The sequence below is a fragment of the Trichomycterus rosablanca genome, chromosome 21 (assembly GCF_030014385.1).
Source record: "Trichomycterus rosablanca isolate fTriRos1 chromosome 21, fTriRos1.hap1, whole genome shotgun sequence".
Taxonomy (NCBI): domain Eukaryota; kingdom Metazoa; phylum Chordata; class Actinopteri; order Siluriformes; family Trichomycteridae; genus Trichomycterus; species Trichomycterus rosablanca.
Genome location: NC_086008.1, coordinates 9,402,277 through 9,427,500, shown reverse-complemented (window position 1 = coordinate 9,427,500; position 25,224 = coordinate 9,402,277). Strand labels below are relative to the sequence as shown.

General features: G+C 36.2%; 2 protein-coding genes across 3 annotated transcripts in view; one reads left to right on the top strand and one right to left on the bottom strand.

Annotated features, from left to right (window-relative positions):
* The window catches only part of ppef2a (protein phosphatase with EF-hand domain 2a), an 11,193-nt gene extending 5,171 nt beyond the window's left edge, over positions 1–6,022 (top strand). Inside the window, exons 4-18 of the mRNA XM_063018311.1 lie at positions 1–7; positions 107–161; positions 242–417; positions 518–632; positions 744–790; positions 1,082–1,248; positions 1,351–1,387; positions 1,645–1,794; positions 1,997–2,344; positions 2,503–2,688; positions 3,196–3,338; positions 3,640–3,746; positions 4,544–4,707; positions 5,336–5,423; positions 5,730–6,022. The exon at positions 1–7 is cut by the window's left edge and continues 121 nt beyond it. Coding sequence (XP_062874381.1) covers positions 1–7; positions 107–161; positions 242–417; positions 518–632; positions 744–790; positions 1,082–1,248; positions 1,351–1,387; positions 1,645–1,794; positions 1,997–2,344; positions 2,503–2,688; positions 3,196–3,338; positions 3,640–3,746; positions 4,544–4,707; positions 5,336–5,423; positions 5,730–6,022 — 2,083 coding nt within the window. The remainder of the gene's footprint in view (positions 8–106; positions 162–241; positions 418–517; positions 633–743; positions 791–1,081; positions 1,249–1,350; positions 1,388–1,644; positions 1,795–1,996; positions 2,345–2,502; positions 2,689–3,195; positions 3,339–3,639; positions 3,747–4,543; positions 4,708–5,335; positions 5,424–5,729) is intronic.
* Positions 6,023–9,795: 3,773 nt separating this feature from the next.
* scarb2a (scavenger receptor class B, member 2a) lies at positions 9,796–24,850 on the bottom strand. 2 transcript variants are annotated; one of them, XM_063017616.1, is made up of 13 exons: positions 24,638–24,850; positions 20,637–20,797; positions 19,770–19,917; positions 19,470–19,664; positions 19,281–19,372; positions 18,979–19,098; positions 18,210–18,388; positions 16,869–16,987; positions 16,667–16,740; positions 16,491–16,542; positions 16,232–16,384; positions 14,607–14,654; positions 9,796–13,854 (listed from the first exon to the last, which is right to left on the bottom strand). In XM_063017616.1, the coding sequence occupies exons 1-13, from the start codon at positions 24,758–24,760 to the stop codon at positions 13,726–13,728; spliced, it is 1,593 nt and encodes a 530-aa protein (XP_062873686.1). In that variant the 5' UTR covers positions 24,761–24,850; the 3' UTR covers positions 9,796–13,725. The 2 variants fall into 2 exon arrangements, with proteins under 2 accessions (XP_062873686.1, XP_062873687.1); XM_063017617.1 differs by lacking the exon at positions 14,607–14,654.
* Between the last annotated feature and the right edge of the window lie 374 nt (positions 24,851–25,224).

The window sequence follows — 25,224 nt, the reverse complement described above, 5'->3', positions numbered from 1 at the left end:
AATCAAAGTAAAAACAAGCATACACATGTGCTAAAGATAATGTGATGTCCGTTTATTTGGGAAGTGGTGAGATTAATGGATTACTAAAATACTTTTTTTAATCTAGCTGTGTAATTTTCTTGGTTACCTCATGGACAACTTCACACCCTCTAGTAGTGAACGTAAGCTCTTTTTTCATTATTTATATATCAGCATAGTTCCAGTAGTGTTTTTGTGGGTCATCAGCTTTTCTCTCATTTAGGAAAGTTGATCTCTCACATCTTCAGAGAAAATGAAGTATGTCGGGATGCAGAGTGGGAGAGATACTTCAGTTATACCAACATCGAGGTGCCAGAAATTTACTCAGGTCCACGACTAACCTTCCCACTTGATGCAAATCAAGCTGTTGATCTTGTCGAGGCCTTCAGAAATAAACAAGTAGGTAAAGCACATACCAACACTTAGGATGAGGTCGTTTTTTTTTATTCATGATCCAAAGCTCACATGTTTAAATGCATGTGTTTTCTTTGGCAAGTAGCAGCTTCATTCTCGTTATGTCCTACAACTGCTTCTTGAAACATGGAAGTTGCTCAGAGTTTTCCCAAATATTAACAGAATCTCAACATGCCATAGCAAAGAGATCACAGTATGTGGTAAGACAATCTACACCACTGTCTTTTACAGATGTCTTTTTTACATATCATGTTTTTCTGTCTGCTGACATCCTTAAATCACTTAAAATTTATTTTCCCCCAAATGTGTAGGTGATTTACATGGACAATTAGAGGACTTACTACTTATATTTTACAAAGTAAGGTTTGTGTCTTAAAATTAACATTGAATATAATAGCACTTAAAAGGTTAAATGTACTGTAGCTTTATTTTGATTTTCCATTGTGTTTTCAATTACAGCAGATTTACCAGCATCCCTTAGTTGTTATTATCCCTTGGATATGATGTTTGGTCAATTTTTATAAAGCTGTGGTACTATAGATGATTTTATATATCTGGGAGCACATCTGGGAGTAGACCTAATTAATATGGATAGGGACTAGACATTATTATAGCAATGCGACTAAAACAGTTGTTTCTCAATACATAGAATGGTATGCCATCTCTGGAGAGGCCCTATGTGTTTAACGGAGACTTTGTTGATCGAGGCAAGAACTCCATTGAAATTCTCCTCATTTTGTTTGCCTTCCTGTTGGTGTATCCTGGAGAAGTTCACCTCAATCGAGGAAATCATGAGGATCACATAATAAACCTAAGGTTATTTAGGACAGTTTATCAGTAAAATACATTAAAGTTGAGTACTTTTTGCTGTGGAGGCTTTCTGTCTAACTTTTTTTATTTCATGGCTATCTTATATAGGTATGGTTTTACCAAGGAAGTGTTGAGCAAATACAAGGTGAGCCTTTTGCCTTTCTGAAAATACTGGACGCTCCAATCAATTCACTCACACATCCACTTATTTACTCACACCTACAACAGCCTATCCATAAATACACTGATCCAAATATATATACATATATATATATATATATATATATATATATATATATATACTGTATATATACTGTATATAAATGGCACATTTTTATGTATGCTCATACCATTATGAATGACATTCTTTGGTATGAAGGACTTTTTCATTATTTGTTTCAGTTGCATGGAAAACGAATTCTAAAGCTGCTGCAAAAGATCTTTAGCTGGTTACCCCTGGCAACAGTGATTGATCAAAAGGTGCTAATTGTTCATGGAGGGATCTCAGACAGTACAGACCTGGCAACGGTGGCCCGAGTGGACAGACACAAAGTAAGTTCAAGATAAATTAAGGAAATCATCTTACTAAGACCTGTGTTTGATTTTATGCAATTTGCCACTGTTTGCTGATGTTAATAAACTCAAGTAGATATAGAAAGACTGAAAGACATGAGGGCTAGGTTGAAAAATGTTGGATTACTAACTATACCAACTATTACAATGATGTTTGGTTGGTATTGATTTTCTTTTCCAGTACATATCTGCTCTCAGACCTCCAAAGAAGAAGTATCAGTCTGTCCAGACGACCTTGGATTCGGAGATAGAACAAGACTCTAAGTACAGTCTTTTGAGCAACAGACGGGCCTCTCTCACCCATTGCAGGATCTTTCGTTCGCGTAGCAGTTTTCCTAATCGTTCCCTGCAGGATTTCTCAACCACAGTGGCACGAACCATGGAAGAGGAACATGAAATCCAGCGTAGGCGCTCTATCCTAGCCCAGTCCAGCTACAGCTTGTCCTATAAACACTTAAAAATGCCCATTTCTTCTGAATTAAAGACAGACTCTAATGAAGTCACTGACATCAGCAATGAATGGAAAGAGGTTGGTGACTTTTTTGTAAATATTTCAGGGTGGATGTTAAGTAAGGTCATTTTTGATAAATTAATTAGAACTTGATTCTAGGCAGCACCTATTTAATGTGTTCGTTTTGCACCATGTGTCCCAACACATCAGAGTTTCTGTATTATTATTATTATTAGATCCTGGATCTGTTGTGGAGTGACCCTATTACAGAAGCTGGCTGTGTCCCGAATGAAGTGCGTGGTGGTGGATGTTACTGGGGTCCCAATGTAACTGAGGACTTTTTGAACAAACACAACATGCAGCTCATTATTCGGTCTCATGAATGCAAGATAGATGGATATGAGTTCTGCCACAACCGCAAGGTTAGAGCTTGGATAGTTAGCAAGAGGATCTTATAGAAGATCTTATAGAAGTTATATAAAATATAAAATAGATTAGTATACATATAGAGTAGTACAGAGATCTACATTCACAAACAAAAACATGATTCTGTGATAGAGTCAAAATGACATAATTAAGCTATAAAAGACAAAAGCATGATAAACAACATGGGGTAGTTTTGTGATATGTAGAAATAACTGACTAACTACCTTACAAGAAACATATTTTGACCTCTTGTGTGCAGTAACATGGATGAGCACTCTAGGATAAGGCATGTATAATCAGCTAACTCAATGTGGCAAATAAACACAATTATTTAGGCTGTTTTGTATTCGTTGTATTTATTTTGTATGATGAAGTACCATAGTTTGTGAGGATCTTTGTACAAGCAGTTATAAAAGCACATTTTTAGCATCTGATCAGCTTGTTAATGTCTTGATTATAGATTGATTGTGACATTCTAACAGTATGCATGTTTGAATCTACAGGTTCTCACAATTTTTTCAGCCTCTAACTACTATGAGGTGGGCAGTAACAGGGGAGCACTGGTCAGGCTGGGTCCAGATCTGGTTCCTTACTTCATCCAGTACCAGGCCAACAGTAAGACCCGGGAGACGAGTCTGGGACAAAGGTCATTAAAGTCTATTTTTATTTTCACAACAGCGCAGCCTATTGTGAATGTTAGTGCATCACCCCTCACTCTGATTTAAACTTGAAATATATTTCATTCAAAATCAATTATGCACTTGTATAGATTTTGACTAGCCACATCCATTGTCAACATGTGTATAAAATTCAAAAAATAAGTTGAATTCAACTTCATGGCAACAGTGCTTGTAATACCCACATGTTTTAGACTGGAGGACTGGACTCCACCTGACACCATGTTTTTATTTTGACTAATTATTTCTCTTATTTTACTTTCTGTTTAGTGTCAGACGGACAGAGCACTCGGCTCTCAAGATCCTGAGAGAACAGCTGTTTGCTCACAAGTCAGATCTCATTAGAGCCTTCCAAGAATATGACAAGGAGAACACAGGTACAGTACTTCACTCCCTACACCACTGATGTCTATTCAAAATGCATCCCTCCCCCCATTTAAAGTCCCCTCTGCAATTATAGTCACATCTGGTAAAGATGAGTAAAAATGGTTATAAGAAATGTACCTTCTGGTGAAGTAATTACACATCAACAAATAATTATTTTTTAACAAAGCCACATATGCCATTCTTTTTAAGCTGATCAGAGTGTGCAGAAAATTTCAAGCAGTAATCTACTGCCCCTTTGGCAGCAATTACAGCTTACCACTCTCTGTGTTCCTGTTGCTGACAAGCTCCTCCACTGCATAATGCTACCACCTCCACATCTCACCATGGGGATGGTTTAAGCCAGGTGATGTCTGAATCTAACTTTTCATTCTGCCAAAAAGTTTTCATCCCATCAGACCAAATAATCAACCTCCTGTTGCTTGAGTTCTATATAAACTCCCACTGGGCTGTCAAATTGCTTTTACTCAACAGTGGCTTCTGTCTTGCTACCCTGCCAAAAAAGCCTGAGTTATGGAGTGCTTCAGAAATGGTTCATGGGAAACAGTGATGATAAGAGTAATAAAGTAATAAAGCCGTTCTAAACAGTTAGCTCGTCATTAACTCCTTTTAATCTCCATCTGTGCTTTTGCCTTGCCAGATTTTATAAGAGGATATAAATCAGTCCTCAAAATCCCTCAAACAGTGGAATTACAGCCAAGCTTAATCCGAATCAAACTCACAAAGCAGTGTGCATTAAACGCCTGTTGTACTAATATTAAACAACCTTCTTTTCTTGTTCTGCTCTCAGGTCTAATATCTCTGAATGATTGGGGCAGTGCTGTTGGTAAGGTGCTGCATCTGGATCTTCCCTGGAGAATGCTGCAATCTCAGCTCCTCACCACTACCACTGATAACATGCTGGACTACAACACTTGGTTCCAGACCCTTGCCATAAGGAAACCAAGCTGTGAGGTAAGATTTCTTATGATACAGCTGAAGTGTTTATTTCTAATTTTGGTTTGGTCTAAGAGTAGTTGCTTAATTTAACCAACGCATTTAGAATAAACACCTATACAGCACAATGCAAATTAAAAATGCAGTCATAAGAGTAGCAAATAAGGCTAACTGTTATTATTTCTTTAAATAAAATCAGATATCTGGCGAAATTTTCTCTCAGTTACGGTTGGGTTTTTTCTGACCTTGCCCAGAGACCACTGTTTCATGTAGTTCTTAATAGGGCAGTCAAACTATCCCTATTCAAATATGCACGAAGAAGACGCCAGCTAATGTCAGTCATGATGACAAACAAAATAAAAGAAGGGCATGCAGCAAAGCAAATTACATTTTTAACACACTGCAACACCTAAATGAAAATGTGTTGTTTTATATGTATTTTTAACTTAGCTTCTTTATTTTTGGGACAAAGGATGGTGTTCAAACTACTCAGTAACATAATAATTTATTATGTTATTTAAATTCCAAGATTGGAACGATATACATGTACCTTACAAATGTATTACTTTTAGTTGTGACTTTAAATTCTACGTAATTCCCGATGGTTCCCATCCTCAAACCATCCTGTTCATTTTCTTGTGTGCAGCGGATAGAGCAGACACTGTTGGACACACTTTATAGGCATCGCTCCACTTTGGAGACCATCTTTAGAATAGTGGACTCAGACAACTCGGGTATGATAATATACTTTGTCATCAATGCTGACTATATGTGATTACTACACACTGATCAGCAATAACATTAAAACCACCTCCTTGTTTCTACACTAATTGTCTATTTTTTTTTAAATGGACAGTGAGTGTTGAAAAAAGGAGGTGGTTTTAATGTTATGGTTGATTAGTGTATGTAGCATGTCTCATCTGGGTATAGCCTATACATTTTAAATGAATCTACATCATAACTACTTGTTAGCTTTTGTAACAGTTTTAGCTGAAGTATTTTCTTTGCTTTAAGTATTTTTTTGTGTTGTTTACTTTCAGGTGTTATTTCTTTTGAGGACTTCCATCAGACATGGAAGTTGCTAGGTGCTCATTTGAAAATACAGATTTACGATGAAGCCATCAACAAACTGGTGGTCAGCACTGACGTGAACAAAGATGGCTGCATAGACATTGATGAGTTTATGGAGTCTTTTCGACTGGTGGATAAAAACATGCTTGAAAGTGGTAAAAGCTTATTTGTGCATGAACCAGCTGAACAGAATCTTCTCCAGACAGAAGAAACCACACAGATCACAGAGGAAGAAAGCTTATCCCTCACTCCACCTGAATAGATGTTACCAGTATTTAACAGTCGGTTTATTGATCCCCAACTATTAGTTGTCTCCCATTCAGTTGTGACGTGAGAAACTTGAGATAAGAACCTTTAGGTAATTTTCTGGGGTTTTCTTTGAATTATACTATCATGGTAAGAGGATTTAGGTAGATGTGCTAATACGTGCACTTCAGCCTCAGCAATGGCCCAAATGTTTCATTAGGTTGGGTAGTGGTGAATCCATTATGATGCCGGTCAGGATGAGCACCAGACCCATACTACTCATTCAGCACTTGCTAAAACCCATACATCCAGTTTTGCACTGTGCCAAAAGATGACCAGATAACCAGGTTATTCAGCAATAATTTCCCCAGCCTGCCCTAGACAAAAGTACAAAAACTAATAATAATTTTTAACACTATGCTAGTGTCTAAATTTTAAAGGACATATTTTGTTCACACCACTTTTTATATTAAAGTTGTTTATCAGAGTTGTTTAAAAATCTATCTTTTTGATGCATTACAGTCATACTTCTTGCTGGTCTTTGTTTACATAATTTGTGAACATAATTTTGTCTTTACATTGCTCCAGTGACTGTCACATACCAAGAACAATTACTAAAAGGAGCAGCCCCCTTTTTTGCAAAAATGTATTTACCCTTATATACTGCGACAGGATAGTGGTAGCTTAGTAGGGCAGTAACAGTAGTGGTTAAGGTACTGGACTAGTAATCAGAGAGTCACTGGGTCAAGCCACTTTCATTATGTCACTGTTGGGCCCCTAAGCAAGGCCCTTAATCTTCAGCTAAATGGTATTATGCCACAACAGTTTGTCACTTCGAATAAAAGCATCTGCTAAATGCTAAATGTACAAGTACAAAAACATAATACTAATTATTAAAGAAGCCTAAGAGGTTTTGCTTTCTAAGGATGATCTTCACTGTTGATCAGAACAACACTAGCCAGCTTCTGGAATCTGTAAGTTAGAGTGTATAGAAGCTATGTTGAACTTCCCAATAATGTTGTATTAGCTGTGGTTTAAAAAGATACATTTGGTTGGTATCATCATATTTTCAAAAGAAAATATAGTGGCCATCAACATCCCAGGTTGGTAGTTGCTGTGTAATAGGTGAGACTAAGTGGATGTAAATTGGCAACAACATAAGTGGGGAAAATTATGTAAAATAAATACTTATATAATATACTATCATATACTAATATACTGTACTGTATTGTAGGGAAATGTTAAATACTAAGGGTCTTCATAAGGGTCAGATTTGTGTGATAAGTATAGTATACCACCAGGAGGTGGCGCTGAAACTCAATATTTTGACCCTCAGTGGACATTTCATCTTCGTTTTAACCTGATATTTTTGGTCACTTCTTAGAGTTGATTGTCTTTATGGCCTCAAGCAGGCAGAATCACAGTGGTTATGTGTATATATAACAGATTTCAAATAACAGCATTACTGTGACTGGACTCTCACAGAAGCGATGATAGGCCTGTTGTGGACATAGCAGAATATGTGCAAGCATTTCAGATAGAAGGCCTGTTTTCAGCAATTTATAAGATAATTTCTGCAACTGAAAATGGTCTCTGGCAAATAATTTTTTCCCCTCTTTTGCTTTGTATTTTGCAATAGCAGTCAACAACATGGAGTCACGGATGCGAGATAGTGTGTCAGCTTTGCCATTCTGAGATCTTGGTCTGTCAGAGATTAGTAAATAAAAATTTGAGCTCATCTAGCTTGTTGAGGAGATATGTGTTAGACTTTTTGATATTTAGGACAGTGACACTCATCTAGATCAGTGTTTACATGTTTCAGTAACCCTGATCTTTGCACTGCTGGATCCAGTCCAGGGTCCTTCTGCCATTTCTTACACTATATGAGTCTTTGTCAAGCTCAAGGTGAGGATCTACACCGGCACGCACAAGGTGACACATCTGAATCTGTTGCAAGGTCAGTTCGATGTTTTTGTTCCCTTTCAAGGTAAGCAGAGTAATATGAGTCTGTCCTAAACCAGATATTGGCTGTTCACATGCTGACAAAGCATAGAAAAGCCAAAGCCTGTCTGTCTAAGCATTTTTATCTGTACTATAACTAGACAGAGTAAGTTTTAGAAAGTATTCAGACCCCTTGACTATTGCACATTTTATAGTACTGTGGATTTTATTTTGAATTAAAATGATTGCCTTTTCTTCGACCGACCTACAATTAATTATCAATAATGACAATTTGAAAATGGGGTTTTAAAGTTTTTGAATCAATTTAATTAAATTTAATTTAAAATAATTTTAAATACAATAAAATTAAATCATTAAATTTAAATGATTTAATACATTTTTTTTCTAAATCTCTAAAAATGCTTTTACAAGTCCATGGGTACCTTCTGAATCCACTGGGTGAAACTTAGAAACTCAGATAAAGCACAGCATCATCAAATTACGATGAACTTATTTTTCTAGCCTATTCACTATATATTTACTACTGTGTCCATTTCCAGCCATATGCAACTTTTTTTTCTTAGCTTTCTTATTGATCAAAAGTAAACAATTATTTACTTTAATTTAGGGACACTTGACATGTCTGTCTGACATTTCAGCGTGATGACAGCATGTTTCAAACAGTCATAGTTTCTTTTAGGTCTTTTCAAATGACAGCATATTTGTTACAGTCTGCCTAATCTCACTGAGAACACTTACAACAGGATGTCTACAGGAAGTCCTGGAATCCTGCCATCAGAAAGTATGGAGTAATTTTGCTATCTCATGAACTGTGCAGTTATACATTAACACGACTACTGTGAATGTCTGCTACTGAAAAGTGTAAATATGCTGTAAACATTTCTGTACTCCAGGTACCAATTATCAACAGTCCAATGACCAAAAATGAAACATTTTTGACACTTGCAAGGTTTTGGGGAATTTAGATTTAATTTCAGCCCATGCCTTGTGGCAAATTGTCCACGATTCCTCATTTCTAGCCCAGTGGTTAAGGTACTGAATTAGTAATCGAAAGGTCACTGGTTTAAGCCCCACCACTGCCATGTTGACACTGTTGGGCCATTGAGCAAGGCCCTTAACCCTCAATTGTTTAGACAATATACTGTCATAGTACTGTAAGTCACTTTGGATAAAAGCATCTGCTAAATGCAAAAAATGTAAATGTAAATGTCAAAGTTACAAAGATCCTTCTACTGAAATCACCAGTTTAACACTGCCTGTAGTATTTAATGGGATTTAAGTTAGGGGATTGGCTTGGCCATACAAATACATTCAGAATCATTATAAGAAACTTGTCAAGTTATTTTGGCAGTGTCGGTCTTCTCTTAAACTATAGTTTCTCCTCAATATTTTCTCTATTATTAAAGCAAGGCAAGGTTGCCTAAAATTTGCAAGCTTAAGTATTAGCAGTTAAATATTAGTTTAACACATAAAAGTACATAAAAGCCTACATATGTTGTACAGTGTTCCACAAATATGTTCTTCAATGAAAGAAATTACTCTAAATATGATCATATATATTAAAGTAATAACCATGCTGAAATGTCAGATGGACATGTCTAAGGTGCCAAGATTTAAGTCAAGCTTTCGTAAGCAAATAAATAAAAGTCAAAGTAAAGTAAGAAACACTGCATTTTTATGTTATTTACATTTTCCATACCGTCCCAACTTCTGATTTAGGGTTTTGTGTATATAAAATTTAAATGTGTGCAGTTTAAGCTGATATTTTGAACTATCTGCAATATTTTGACTAAGATTAATACCTTAAGAAAAAAAATCACATACCACACATTTTGCAGTAAACTTTATTTTTTTGCAAAGAACACTAAAAATGTTTACAAAAAAGTATTGCAGAAACATTTGTGCAGTGTAAATTCTTAGAACAAAATCAGGTTATCAAATTTAAAGAGATGTTGCACCTAACAATGTGGGGATTGTCATTTTCAGCAGCAAAAATTCAACAAGCCTCTGAGGTGAACATAAAATGATCTAAACCATCCCAATCATGGTGAAGCTTTACTGAAATGCAAAAAGGGACACAAACTGCTACAACGTTTCCTAAACTGAGTGACCCAGGATGATATGGCACTAGAGTCTCATCCCTGAAGGAGGGCATCATTCATCTAAGGTAAAAAGGTTTGCTGTAGAAACTTTTTGTGCCTGATGTAGCACCAAGTCAAAGTCTTTCAACCAAAATCAAAGATAATCAGCCTTCCTGATGCGCCACATTAGTAAAACAGTGCGGCGGCTTCTAAAGAACTTGTGGCACTGGAGGTTTTACACACGCCATCACAAACTTTCTTAAATACTGCCACTAAACTTACAAACCATACACACACTGTTCAACATCAACTGTGGGACAACACACTCAGAACAAGTAAGAAATCTGTCTGGAGGAAAGAAAAAAATCAGCTTTTTTCTTTTAGATTAGAAAATTAGTATCAAATACAGAACAGAAATGAAAGAACTAATATTTTACAATTTTAGATAATGTACATACATACAGTTATACATATGGCTACATAAATATGTAGATAATGCAGATCTCCATAGAAAATTCTTTACAGAATGTATTGCTGTGTCAAAACAGAATACTGTGTTCCTAATTTGTTGTAACAACATTTGTTAAACACTTTGGAAAACTCCAGCAGAGTTCTGGAAAATACTTGAATTTTTACCACTTTTTGCCTTTTGCCCTTGTGGATAAAGTTCATGAGCTGTAACATGGCTGTAAATGAGAATGAGAAAAATCGATGGCACTAGAGCTGTATCTGTGAAAGTAAACAAATGGGGCAACTCAATCTATAAGGTTATCTTTGGTTGAGTGTACATTGAATTGAACCAAAAAAAATATCTGGGTTTAAATGTTACGTTTCAAAAAATGGCTCAGGTTTAAAAGCTTCAAAAATTCAAGTCAGGACAAGTAAAAAGTTCCACTAATGTGGACCAGCAGGTATGACAATAGCCTTCTGTATGTATTAACAAAGGCAATAATTGGCAAATTTGTGTATTTTACATAGTTTGTAATGCTGACTACAAGCAAGCCAAGCTAGAAATAGTTAAGAAAACCATCTAGCCAAGGCTAGCTAAAGGTTTAATGGTACAGTTACAAAAATATTCCAGTTGCTTCTTTCACACTTCACTTTGATACTCTGTATACTTGGTATGCACACAAATTCTCCAGTTCTGAGTTGCCATCAAATCTTGAATTTAAGACTAAAACACACACTGGCTACAAACATTTTGCCACAACAATAATCAGTGGAGACGACGAAAGTTAAGAGTAACAGCAAAGTGAGTAAACCATTTTAGCTTATTGTTAATGCATAAGTCATTAGTGGTGGCATCACATGTTTGGCATGAAATGGTATGGTCCTGAAAAGTGCCACAAACACAATGTGCAAACATTTAAGAAATGAGCATGGTCTCAAAAATAATACAACACTGCATGACAGGCTTCCTCAATTCCAGACCAAAGTCTTGCAAGGTTCCAGGATTTTCATGTTTCAGGGGGGTAAAGCAGTTATAATCGCCATTCGGTGCTGGAATTAAGGAATCCTTCTGATACCAATGGTTAGAAAAAATGTAACACAAATAAACACCGAACTCAAAACATGACTACAAAAAGGCATCAGGGCACGGTTGTGAAATCCAAGTCAGGACTGTTGCATTGAAATAAAATGTGCAGGACTTTTATGAAAAGTGCACATAGTTTTTACATAGATTTTATGGCCTTTTTTATGCCTACTTCAGATTTTTTTCAACTAAATGCTTTGAACATGAAGGAAGGACAGGAAGCAGTAAACTGAGGGAAAAACAGCGATTTAAGTGCCAGGTACATCAAGGCTAAGTTATTCATAATTCAATCCCACTGCCGTAAAGATGTGCAGCACGCCTTTCCTGATGTTCTTAGCCTTATAAGCAGTTGTAAAATGCTCAAGGTAAAAAGGTTGTTATTGTGCTTTTTCAGAGTCTGAGACAAAATACCTTAACGTGGCACAAGTCTGGGTGAAGATGTTTTGACTACATACAAGACTCACTTGCGCAACAAAAAAAGTCTGATATTACGACACTCCAGAGCTCTTTCTCAGGTATGTGTAAGACAAAAAGCAGGTTTACTTTTCACTTGTGCATTATGTAAATTCATCTCAAGTTTAAGATCCTCTAAACCAGGCTGGATAAGGACGTAGCTGTATGTTCAAAAGACATATGCATACTGTTCATAAATCCCACCCAAAGGCAGCATGTGAAAACATGGGCTGTTCTAGTATGCTTAATTTAGCAGTATTCTTCCAGAGGTAATGCATTTACCAATCATGTAGACAGATCACCGTGTAGAACGTTAATTCATTCATATACTTCAATCATATGTGGCTACGGATGTCATCCACAAATAACTTTACGTTAAGCCAGGAGATTAACTGCTTACTTCATATATGTTTAACCACATAGTAGGTGTGTTTATTTATCTATGTATGTTCCTATCAGGTCAGGTTAAGTAACTGGTTTACCCTGATTAGGGTTATAGCGGTTTGGGAGTATATTCCGCAACTGTAAGTTCAAGGTCAAATAAGCACCTTGGTAAAGGTGTTAACCCATCACATAACTTCTCAATAACCCAATAACCGATATTACTCACATCTAGGATGAAATTTTAAATAGCCAGTTTACCTACAGTGAAAATCCATTTGCTCTTATTTTTTCTTACCCTTAATCTACATTCTGCCTTAAACTAATTATCAAAGGCAGGTAATCCCTAACTTCATCATTAACACCCCCGATCCACCACCAGCACCACCCTTGTGTAATAATTTCAGCATACTATAGGCTTTATGCAGTATTAATGCAATATGCAGCATGCCATTTTAAACACAGCCACTGATGCCTGATTCCATCACCTAATGGCACTTAGCAAGTTAGGACAGGGCAAAATGTTAAGGACTTTGAAATCTAGTGACTGATTCTAGTCATGCTACTGCGTCAGAAAGCACAGCCCTTCACAAACAATTCACAGCAGTTTGATTAAGTGATATACAAGCATGGACATGCTTGCCTTACCCCTTCCATACAAATACAAAACCAAGCCCACGCACAATGCACATAACACAACACCATTCATACCCACGACCGCACTGGACTTCCGCTTATCTTTTGAAATACTCATGAAGGCAAATTCGCCTCGTTCTTTGAAATGGTAAGATATGGCGGTAAGGAAAATCTGAAACAGGCGACATTACAGTAGTGTGGCAATTCATTCATACACTTTAAGAACGTTGGCCATTGCGCAAACACTGGTGTTTAAGGTGGCTCCTGCTTGCCATAGGAAAGCAGCCTGGATATACATGTTTTCATTGTTTCAGCCCTTTGTTAGAGGAGCATGCATGGGCATGGCCATCCAAAAAGGCTAGCAGGTGGTTTCAGTTCACTATGTCTAGTCAACAGCAGAAGAAATGACTGCAAAACAGCACTGTGTTTTGAGTCAGACATTATTTTTGCGTGTTAAAAATATGGCAGGTAGAGAAGGCCATGTTCAGACAGCGAAAGAGTCAGCAGGAGAGAGGAAGTTTTTCAACGGCCACAAAACGAGTGGCGTGTTGGCTGACTGTGGTTTCTAGCAGCTGACCACCTCTAAACGTGTTGCACAGTGAAAAAAGGTGAGTAGAGGAAAGAGTCACATAGGTGGATCCCCCTCGGCGGGTTCCCACACATTGATTTTCATCAACACTTCTGAGCTTCCACTGGCGACATGGCGATGTATGAGCCATTCTTCATAGGCTGGTTGCTGTGTGCTTCAGGTGACTCGTCTGATTTGCTGCTGACTGGAGTGTAGGCGGTGTCATCTTTTGTCTGTGAGGGCACACAGGCTTGAGTTTAGGCACTTTATAAAGACAAAGTAGACAAATACAATTATACAGTACACACCAAAACTCTATAATAGGAATTTAAGCCCCTGTTTACACCTAGGTGTTTTACTAATTTATATAGTTCTATTTTAAATCCAATTTAATGCTGGTAAAATTTGATAAATTAACAATATTAATAGCAATTCAATAATGCAAAATGCAGAACAAAAATAATCATTAATAATAAATTTCAAAGCTGGTGGAGTTCCTCCTCCAAATGTATCAAACCATGTTATGTATGACCTTACATTGTGCACAGTCATGCTATAACCAGTAAGGGCCTTTCTGATTCCACAGGATATTATATAATTAAAAGATAAACATATATAATTTTAATATGGACAACTGATTGTATACACCTATGTTAGGAGTTGCTAAAATACATGAACTGAATAAATCATGTATTGTTTATATGCATTTACAGCATCAGTAATATACACTGTACTTTTAGCCAGATAGGTTGACCAGGTGTAAAAGAGGTGTGATTATAAACAGCAAGAGTATACAGAACAACTTAACCATGCAAGATCAGCAAATCATGATTTGCATTAACAAATGTGTGTTACTGTATAAAACGAATCAGAAGAAAGCACTTCAACATAATCGCAGGGTAAAATTATGAAATAAGCATTAAATTATAAATCATAAGCCAATAGTTATGCAAATGAAATGAAAAGGGGGTAAATATTGACTTACAGCAAAAGAATGAAAAGCTTCGGTAAAATCAATACGTTTTACTTCATTCTGAACAGGAACAAAAAAAAGGGAGGGAAGTGTTATTAAAAATGAAAACATCAGAGCATTATGCAAAATACACTTTTGTACTGTATTCAGCAATAATAAAAAATACATCATGCATCTGTATTAGAGATGATACTTGCCAAAATACTTGGCACAGTATCAGTATGGAAAGTTATTTCATGCTGTGACCGTTTGGAAATTGTTATAAACTTTATCTTTTTTGGTAAAGCAGTGGATTGACATGCCCTCGGTCACTACAAAAATACAGAAAACGGATCTGTATGACCACAAAATAAGAACTAAGAGTAAGCATGGATCAAATCTCTTAACATTAATTTATTTGTTTCATGTAGAGGACATACTCAGTTTTAAGTGCTATATGGATTTTAACTGCTGTGTCCAAACTTTTGAACTTTTCTTCACATATAATCTGTTTAAAAAATAAACAAAATAAAATAAAGTATTTCTTACTAAATATTTAACCATACTACATACTATAACCAGTGCAAAACAGCAGGATAATAAAAATAAACAGAGTAAATAGATTAGTTTAATAAAACATGCATTAACAGTTAGCTTCATGCACCTGGACCTTCATGCAGGTGTAAAGGAACTTGAGGAAAACATTAGAACCGTATTAACTAACCACAAGATCAATGTATGTGCATCACTGGGATTTCCATAAGCAAATTCTTTCAGTTTTGAGGTAATCTCTTAATACTTTTGGTAGTTATTAAGTTAAGTGGCTAATTATAGTCAGTTAAAACAAGTCAGGACATCTTCAAAAATGTTACACACATAAATTTGGCCCTGATAGTAATTAGATCACGTACGTACTACCATATTTTCTACACAAAATGAGTAAGAGACCTTACTATCTACACGTCACCCTTCCTGTTGCCTTCCTGTTGCCACTGCCAGAAAGTGACAGTTATCTTTTTATTTACATGCAACAGTAACCAAAACAGAAGCTACCCAACATGTTTTTTCCAGGAAGTGTGCTCGAGCCTGAACTTACTTTTGTGCGACAAAAAGGGAAACTCAAAGCACTAGCAGATTTGTAAAATTCTAACCATTTTCCCCTTCAAATTGGTAATTGCAATTTTCCACCCATCAGGATTTTTCTCTCTTTTTTTAGCCTGATCTGAGACATGCGTAGCCAGCCATTTTTAATGTTACCTATGCAAGCCAGCTAAACACTTTTGGGGGAAAACAGCAACTGCCCTGTGCTATATGCATTCTCTGACTGGCTAGTCTAGCTTTGATTTAGATGATAAATATTCTTCTTCTTACACAATGAGCAGCTAAGTAGCAGAGTAGATAACTACTCTGATGTCCTAGCATAATAGCAGCAGTCCTGTTTTAGTTTGCTCATAATAACAACACTAATATTGTCAGAAAGAGCTTTAATTTTCTGACTGCATCTTTATTAGTTCACATTAGCATATTTAGTGAGCCTCACTATTTATTTCACTATGTGATGTGTTTTATACTGTAATGGGACATTGGGTAACTGTAGCCCTTGGTATGTGGTTAACCATTGACAAATGAAGATAAAAATCTATAAAAGAATATCTTACCTTTCTTTGACGATTCCTGCACAACAGGAGGATAAAGACAAGCAGTAATATGGCACCCATAGCCATGATGATCACAGGGAAGTTGGACACTATCGTTATGATACGGAGCAGAGTTTTCATCTGTGAGGCTGAATGATCGTCAATGGTTGCAGTCTGGACAATAAGGGATTAGAAACCATTTAACAAAAAAACTCTACAGGCTTTGCTATGTGCCAGTTTATATAGACATAGATGTAGGAAAAAAGAAAACTTGTAGTACCTCGTTGACAAACATAATAGGGAAAATGGTTTCATTCAGGAATTTCGTTATGCTATAATAAAAAAAAGAAAATAATTAAAACATTACGATCTGAATTTCCATTATTTGTGTTTTCTTTAAACAATAAAATCATTGCTGAGCGCTGTTGAAATCTGAAGTAGGACGTCGATACTTACGGGAAGCCAGGTACTCTCTTCATTATAATGTTAAGCTGCGCTCTTTTACACGCACGAATAGGGACTCCACTAGTCTGTAATAAATAAACAAAATTATTTATATATACACAGAAGTTTTTATAAGAGCAACATTTTCAAATGTGACAACTAACAGGTGAATAAAGTAACCAAGCAATATATGTCTATATTAATATACACTTACTGGGTTAATGTCAAGATAGGTCTCATGCTCTTCTTTGTTGGGATTCATCCCATCAATGGCATCAATATACTGTCTTTGAGCTTGGTAGAAATGTGGGAAAGACACAACAATAGGTGCTCCTGTAAAAATAAAAACAGAAAAAGTAATAAGAACCTGTTAAATCATTCACCAAAACAAAAGTGGGATGTTGACTTTAGTGCTGTCAGATTAACTGAAAAATGGTCACATGGTCTGAGTAAATAACTGAGTAGTTATTCAGTAATATTTTCAAAAACAGCAGTGTGGTGTTTTCAATTCATCATTTTAATATTTTCCTGCTATCATATGCCATAAAAATTTTAAAGTGTAACACTTCTACAGCTGGTTTGATTATTTCTGTGTTGCCCTTTTGTATGCTCATTCTACAAGCTAAACAAACATAACTTTTACCCCAAGTCAGAGCAAACCTCAGGGTTACAACAGGACAAATCTGGTAAACGTCCATGCCCTAGGAACAAAATTCCACTTTTTGTTTGCTGTCTATGATAGTCTGACCGTGGCCTATAAAATGCCTAACCGGTCAAAACCAGCAGCCAAATGTTTCTGCAAGTTAAGCAAAGCCACTATTCCACTTCCCTATTAACACCCTTGTTTAAAGCCTGTCTTTCCAATAAACTGCATGCGCTTAAAAGTCTGAGTCATCTAAAGTACATTCACATGATACACACAAGTTCACCATCAGCAAATCCAGCTATCAGGGCAGTGATTTATGGAGGAAGCCATAAAGAGAATTGCATGCCTATGTCCCAATCGAGCTGCTATTAGTACGTAATCCAGATGTGGCTGATTTTGAAGCAGAGTTACTCATTAAACGTATGTGTACTGTAACTCTGATTTGTGTCACAGTGCAGACCAGAGCAAACAGGCAGAGGTGAGTTAGCAGGGCAGTTATACTAAATACAAAAAAGATATTAAGTTGTTTTAATGACCTGGGAAAACTACACAGTTTTATGTTATTATTAATTTACAGGAACCTAATTTGCATAAAGGCAAATTAAAAGAAAAAAAACCTTGCCAGGAAATTAATGTATTTATTTAAAAACTTATAATATAAGTATAAAGCATCGATTTGTAGATGTTAATACTTTATAAATGGTATATTTAATATAAGCTACATACACTTTGCCAAAAGGTTAACTGGGTAACATCTGCTTTGTTTCATTTTTTTTTACTAATTATAATGTTCTTTACAGAAACAAACAGGTGATGTTATGAAGTGTTGTACCAGTTGTTAAGTTTCCCATCTTTATTTTAACTTGGTTCTTAATACAGTTGGGTAAAAGTGCTAATGCTGGCTCTTACCTTGGCGGCATACACTGACTTTAAGCACTCCTTTGCCCAGACAATCTCCAGCAGGCACGCAGAAGCCAGCGTTGGCAGGATTCTCATCTGGAGCGGCGAGCACATCAGAAGGAGGAGCAAAGCGGTATGCTGGGATTCCTTTGACCTCTTCATCATTCACATATGACAAATGGATAGATCTACATGACAGAAAACATACGAGAACAATACTTTACCCTTATGTTCGAACCCACTTGATTGTCTTTTTTGGTTTTGCATGGTTCTTTAGTAAACATGTCAAATGACCCCTATATACGTATATTACATAGTTTATGGTTTGGTCAGTTTAAAATACAAAAGATTAGGCATTTAAATAAGAAATTTTTAAAAAGTGGTTTTAGTCTTTTCATTTTTCAGCACTAGGACAGTTTTTAACAGGGAAAGAGCTTCAAGTCCACTTCCAGCAACTAAGCTGATCAGAAAAAAATGTGCTGAGCTTTAAAATAAATGTTCTGCTTCAGTGAAACAGCAAAAACTTTGTAATTAGCAAAAGGTATAGCAGGGTGCAGGTACAGTAACTACCAGCAGTGAAGAGAAGCAATATACTTGGGCCCGTAGTTAACAGAACCTAGAGTAATAAGGGCCATTGGAACCAGTTTACCTAAATGTATATTCATGACTAATAGTTAAAACTAATTATGTATTTATTTGTGATCTGCTAACAGCCCCAACATTATGCAAGTAAGCAAACTATATTGTTGTTTTTTATTCATAGGTTGCTGGAACGTACCTGCAGAGATCAGCAGCAAAGATGTAGAGCAGCTCGTCTCTGTTCAGGAAAGTATGGAACACACTGCCATCAGTGCCATTGATCATGTTACTCTGCTCCGATGACCACCAATCCATCTTTCTGCATTAGAAAAAAAGAATGCATTTGTTTATTTACCTTTACTATAAGTGCTGTTTGCTTTGAACTCTTGCTATTTACATATAAAACATGACAAAATGCTAAGACTGGGCCATTTGTCAGTCAATTCCATTTTTAAAAGGATGAACTACTTAACGTAAAATGTTATAAAAAGCAATAAGTACCTTATTCCATTCCAAGTGTCAATCTTGCCATAATCCATAAAGTTCTGCTCTCCAGTGTGGAAGACAAATTCGCCTTCATGAGTTCCATTTTTCTACAAAAAAAATTCTCCTTGAATTTGTGCTGTTGGCCTCTAAATAAGTCGTTGATAGCTTTGCAACATTGTAAATAATATGTACTATTATTAATACCTTGTACATAAGGCCGAAGTACTCATCCACTTCTGGCTTCAGGTTATGTAGTTTACTCATTAGTGGATCCTTAAAGCCCCACAAGATCTCATGCACGGTGCGTGTCATAAACAGATCAACACCCAGAGAATCCATCCATAAAGAGATGAGTGGGCGAACGAAGAAGGAATAGGTCTTCATTTCATTCATGACAGCCTGCACAGAGATAGGAGAAACTAAAGTTTAATGCAGATTTAGGACTTATAAACTATCATTTGCTAGCACATCATCATTTCGCCACTTTGAAATCAGAACACTCACAATGACAGGGATGTTAGGGACAGTCAGGATGTCCACCTCAGGGTCTCCAACTGACATCTCTGGAAGAAATACAAAACTCTTCGGATTTGTAGCAAAGACCTTTGTGCCATTCTCCAAGTATGTCACATTTTCTCGTGGCCTGTATTCCCTGAAAACATGAAAAGAGATTTTTATTTTTTTAGAGAGACGTATACACTTTCTAACTAATTTAAATGAATGTTTTCAGTAACATTTTAAATCACTATTAAAGGTTGTGAGCTATGGTATATACTGCCTTTTTGTTAAAAAAATAAATCATTTGTATTTTTAAAAAATGGTTTGAGAACTAAGCATTCAGATTTTTGTGGTAGCAATTTACAAAGTGGGCAGAATCCCAACGTGATTCCTACGGTATACACCCAAAGTGGTGCAACCAGACAAGGTGGATCAGATACACAAGAAACAAATCAGTAAAATAATTTGCAAGTCTGGTGTAAAAATGCAAACAGGGGCTTTGTACATGTTGAAAGTGGCGTCTGCTTGCCTGCAGCCCTCATCAGATAGCATGGGACTATATACAAATTAGTTGAAAATACAAAAGAAGTGAAAAAATGTATTGTTACAGTGCCAAGCAACAATACAAACATTATACTTAATGCTGGAACTACTCAATTTTTTTTCCTCAGCTTACTTCCTTCTACATCTAAGCCACTTCCGTATTTAATTTGCTGTTTTGGTGTGCCAGAGTTTATCCGCATGTCATCAGGCCATTAGGCTTTGAAACAACTTTGAAATTTCCTGTGTTGAGCAGGAACTGCGTAATAACGAAAGACTGGTGCCACTCTTACAGGGCACCTTTTAGTGAAGGTGTACCAAGTTTAACATTACCTGTAAGTGTAAGGACCCATTTGGGTGACACGAGGCTTTGCTTTGCCAGCTTTAAACTCCTCAGGGTTGGTGACATTGAAGAAGAAATACTGCATGTAAACTGGGGGTGGAGGGTTTATCCAGCCCTCTAATACTCGACTGTTTTCAGCCAGGGTGATCTCCTGGAAGGCAGAAAAAAATGCTGAATAGTAAGGTTTTGAAGTAAAAACACAGAAAATTATTTACAACAAGATACAGATTGGTAAATTATGATTTACACGCCTTCAAAAGCCATAATTTAGACTTTAGACTCATGAAATAAAAAAGCAACTTTACACATTTACCAACATATGGGGGTTGAATTAGAGTGAGGTGTAAGGAAAGTACCTGAGAGAAACCCACACAGATGTACACAAACATGGGTCACTACCTGTGACAGCAATACCCTGTCACTACCACATACAGTTATCGAACACTTAGCATTACTCTGAAGAGATGCAGCCCTAATGACATTAACATTATAATCTGTGCTGCTTTCAAAATCCTAAATGTTCAGTTATACTGTTAAGTTTTCTTTTGTGCTTTCAATTAATTATGAGGTCTTGAACTGGTTTTGACACTTTGATATTTTCACTTCTGATCCTAAAATTGCTTTCCAGAGCCAAAGATGCACCCCTGAAGAAACTTGAATGTAACCTTTGTATCATATGAAACTCGATCAACCCGATCGCATAAAGTTTTGATGCAACACTGACTCAAGGTTTCTCTGTAAAGCAGACAGTTTACACAGTTTTGCACAGGTAGGTGATATTAGCTACAGAATGCAGTTTAAAGTTCAATGGGTCTGTATGATTTTTGGGTGATATGTCAATGACCTGAGAAAACAACAGAACCAGAGACAGACTGGGTCAACTAGGGAAAAAAGCTGATGTTTAGCAAGCGTTCAGTGACAAATTTAGTGGCTCTGTCTTGTATCTTGGGAGGAAGATAAAACTTAAAGCCAGATTAAGTCAATTCTGAAAAAGTTTGCTACTAAAATATTTGACAGTCATACTCCTAATTTAGGGAGGAAGTCATCTTAAAATATGTAAAAGCACTAAATACCTAGATTTTAAAAATACTAATAAATAAAACTAAAATACTACATCTGCTCATATTACACTGTTTTTGTACAATGTAAAGTTCACATAAGGAAAGTTAAGCACTTAATTTATGAAAGCAGTTCATAGTTGAAGAAAAGTCTCACTTGCATGTTATTAAAATAAGCCTTTTTAGAAGAGCTCAGTACTTGCTTTCTCTGGGCAGTGAAAAGTATGCAGTACTTCAAAAAGCTCTTTTTAACCTGATCATTCATGTGTGGTAAAACCTGGGTCAGGTTTGGTCACACAGCTCTTTACAGAGACTTTTTCAGACATTTTTAAGGGACTGATATTTGATTAGGTCCTTATAATTAATTTTCACGTCTAATCTGCGAGTAAGAATTTATCTAGCCACGCTTTAGTACAAGTAAAAAAACAAGTATGTGTGTGTGTATTAGTAGCTTGTTTTATAGGTTTTTACAATTGTATGAGCTGATCATGAATATATTTGAGTTTATTATGAATACATTTATCTACTTTTTAAGCTCTCCGAGAAGTTTAACATACAAATCTCATTTCCAATCTCTGTAAGTGTTTAATAGGGTGGAAAAAGTGCCGTATGAAAGACTAAACACTGATAACCTTTAAGCAAGGACTCTAAATGTCCTTGAGAGCCATGTTCCGTATGTAAATTTTCAAAACCTTGATCCCCTGACAGTGGTAAAGTACATTTTATGTTTTGGATATTTCTACTATCTAAGAAATCAGCTGTAGATTACTATTTTAGGTTATCTTTTGCTAGGAATTTACCAACAAAACTTGAAGCAGCTTGAAATAAAATAATCTATTCTGACTTCCTTACAGAGGGGAAACATTTTAAATAATTAAACAAGTCAAGCAGTCAAGCTATATAAGGCAGGCTTTAAAGTGTTTGGCTACATTTTTGTGGAAGTCATAAGATAAATAATCCTGTAACGAAGCTTTACATCTCTGCCAGACTGTATACATTAAAACCATTGTGCAGCTTCCACGCCCTGTTTAAAAAGTATGCAGGTCCTAAGGGCTTGTCAACAGGTTTTACTTAGACTACCTTTCCACATAGATATCAAACTATTCGAATTTTCTGTACATTTATGTGAGAAACACATAAGAGCACATTATACATATGTGTAAAAAGATAGCTACGATAAAGCTGCACAACTGGACAGATATAAATTGGACTCTTTGATGGGCAATTTGGCTGTAACAAAAATAGAATTTGTTACACATAAAGTACTACTCACATACACAAACATATAAACATGAACACACACACACACACACACACATGTATCTATCAACACATGAATAAATAAATAACACACACACACACACACACACACAGAAGCAATTACTGGAATAAGCATTAATAGCTAAGGTTATTAATATATTACAAGTCATCCTAAACATCCCATTCATGACTCCTTTGGGCTTGTGCTGTGCACCCCTGTCACACGTTTCAGGATGAAGTGCTCACTATATTTAGCTAAAATTCCATATTACTTAGCTGGGGGTAGTAACAGAATTCCAAGTATTTTCCCAAGAAACCCCCTTGCTTTTTCCTGAGCATGTACCCCTCCCCCACACCATAAACACCAGCCACCACCTCGGGGCTTATTAGAAAAGAAAAATCAGCTGTTCAGAGGGCATAAACCCCCTTTAAAGGGTGGAAACACCTGACGTGAAGAACAAACGTAAACACATCTGAAGTAACCAAATAAACATACTGTCCGCAGTGCACTGATCACTACATATTCATCCATCTGCTTCAATCTCTTCACTGCACGTCAGATGTTGAGCAACCGGCTTCTGTAGGGATCGTCTAACACATACCACGAGTTAACGACTAAAATGAGTCAAAATATCTAGAGACATTGTGTGACAGGGTTGTGAAAGCGTGTAGTAAACAAAACGCGAGTTTATGCCTCGAAAAAGCGATTTTTCTACAGCATCTAAAAACCATTAGCGGTAGTAGCGCTAATGTTAATGAATACCCTCGTACTGCGGTAATCGTGTTATTTATTTAATACTGTCAGCATAGTCTAGAATGAAAACACATACATATCAACATGGATCTCTAATCTTCTGAATGTATTTAATTTTACCAAACAGTACATACTTTGATAAGCGGTACACAGCTAAACTAAACCGGTTTAAAAGAGAAAAAAGCTTTGCGCATATATTCGAGTGTTTACAGTAAACCCCTGCAGATGCTTTCAGTTTATAAAATCCAGTTGTGAAATTATTTTAAACCTGTGTTTATTTTAAGAAAACAAATATCTTTTATCCACTACATTTCTATTAACAAAACTAACCATTTAGGTTAAGTTGTGTAAAAAACAAATTAATCATCAAGATGTGTAGGGAGTAGAAATAACCAAACCATTTTGATAAATTAAATTAAAATGTAAAATATAATACATTAAAAGTCAAATACATGTGTGTTAAAACGGTTATGAAATGTAAACGTATTTACTCAAAAGGTTTTATAGTTACAATTAACATGAAAAGCAAATTACAATAACCATTACAGCACAAAATTGTCATTTTCATTTCTGTGATTCCATTTGATGGGGAAAAAAGTTTTGTTAAACTTAATGACACTTTTTAATTAATTTATCTTTAAAAGTATCAGCAAATATAACTGATTACTTTAAACAAGCTGCATTTTATTTCATTTGATTAAATTCCATTTCCATCATTTCAACACCTTCACTGTACATGCTGCTACCCGTTAAACTGGAATAAATGCGCACTCTACAATTACCACCACCCACTTAACCGTTATGTGCTTAAATCTGTCCAGTTTGTGACTTATAATGAATCAAATAAACAAAATGACAAGATGTAATTGTAAGAATTTTGAAGAGTATTAAAAATACAATAAAAGTAAAGGGTTTTTACCTTTTTTATCCTTTCTTGTATCATTGTTTGGAAGACTTGCGCTACCATCAGGGCAATCCCCAATATCAGCAGATGAGCACTCACAATCCCGGTGGCGTAAATGGCACACGATCTTCTCGTCATTTTAAACAATTTGGCGATAATTCGTTTAAAAGTCTATAAACTTAACAAACCAGGTGAGTGTACCGTCTTACAACAAAGACGTTAACACTTCTTTCCCTTACAAAACCCAACAGCAAGCGCGAACTGACTCGTTCCTACAAGCACGCGTGAATGAATGGTAATCTAGTAAAGCGACGTGCTTTTTTACAGTAACACTAGGAAAAAACAGTGTTTTCCTTTTAATAGCTAGAAAAGTGTCTAAGATGCAGCAGCAGGACTATTTAAGCCAAAGCAATGCAGACAGTCGAGGGAGGACCTGAACAACCCTGCCTTATACTCCATTCAAATAAAGCCAGTCATGCGAGAGCTCTCGGTTTGGGGCGGTGGGTGTTACTGCTGACTCGTTCGCCAACGAGTCGGTTCGTTGACTCTTTCAGATCGTTTGATGTTAAAGAGCCATTTTAGGACAATTTAAATACATTCTG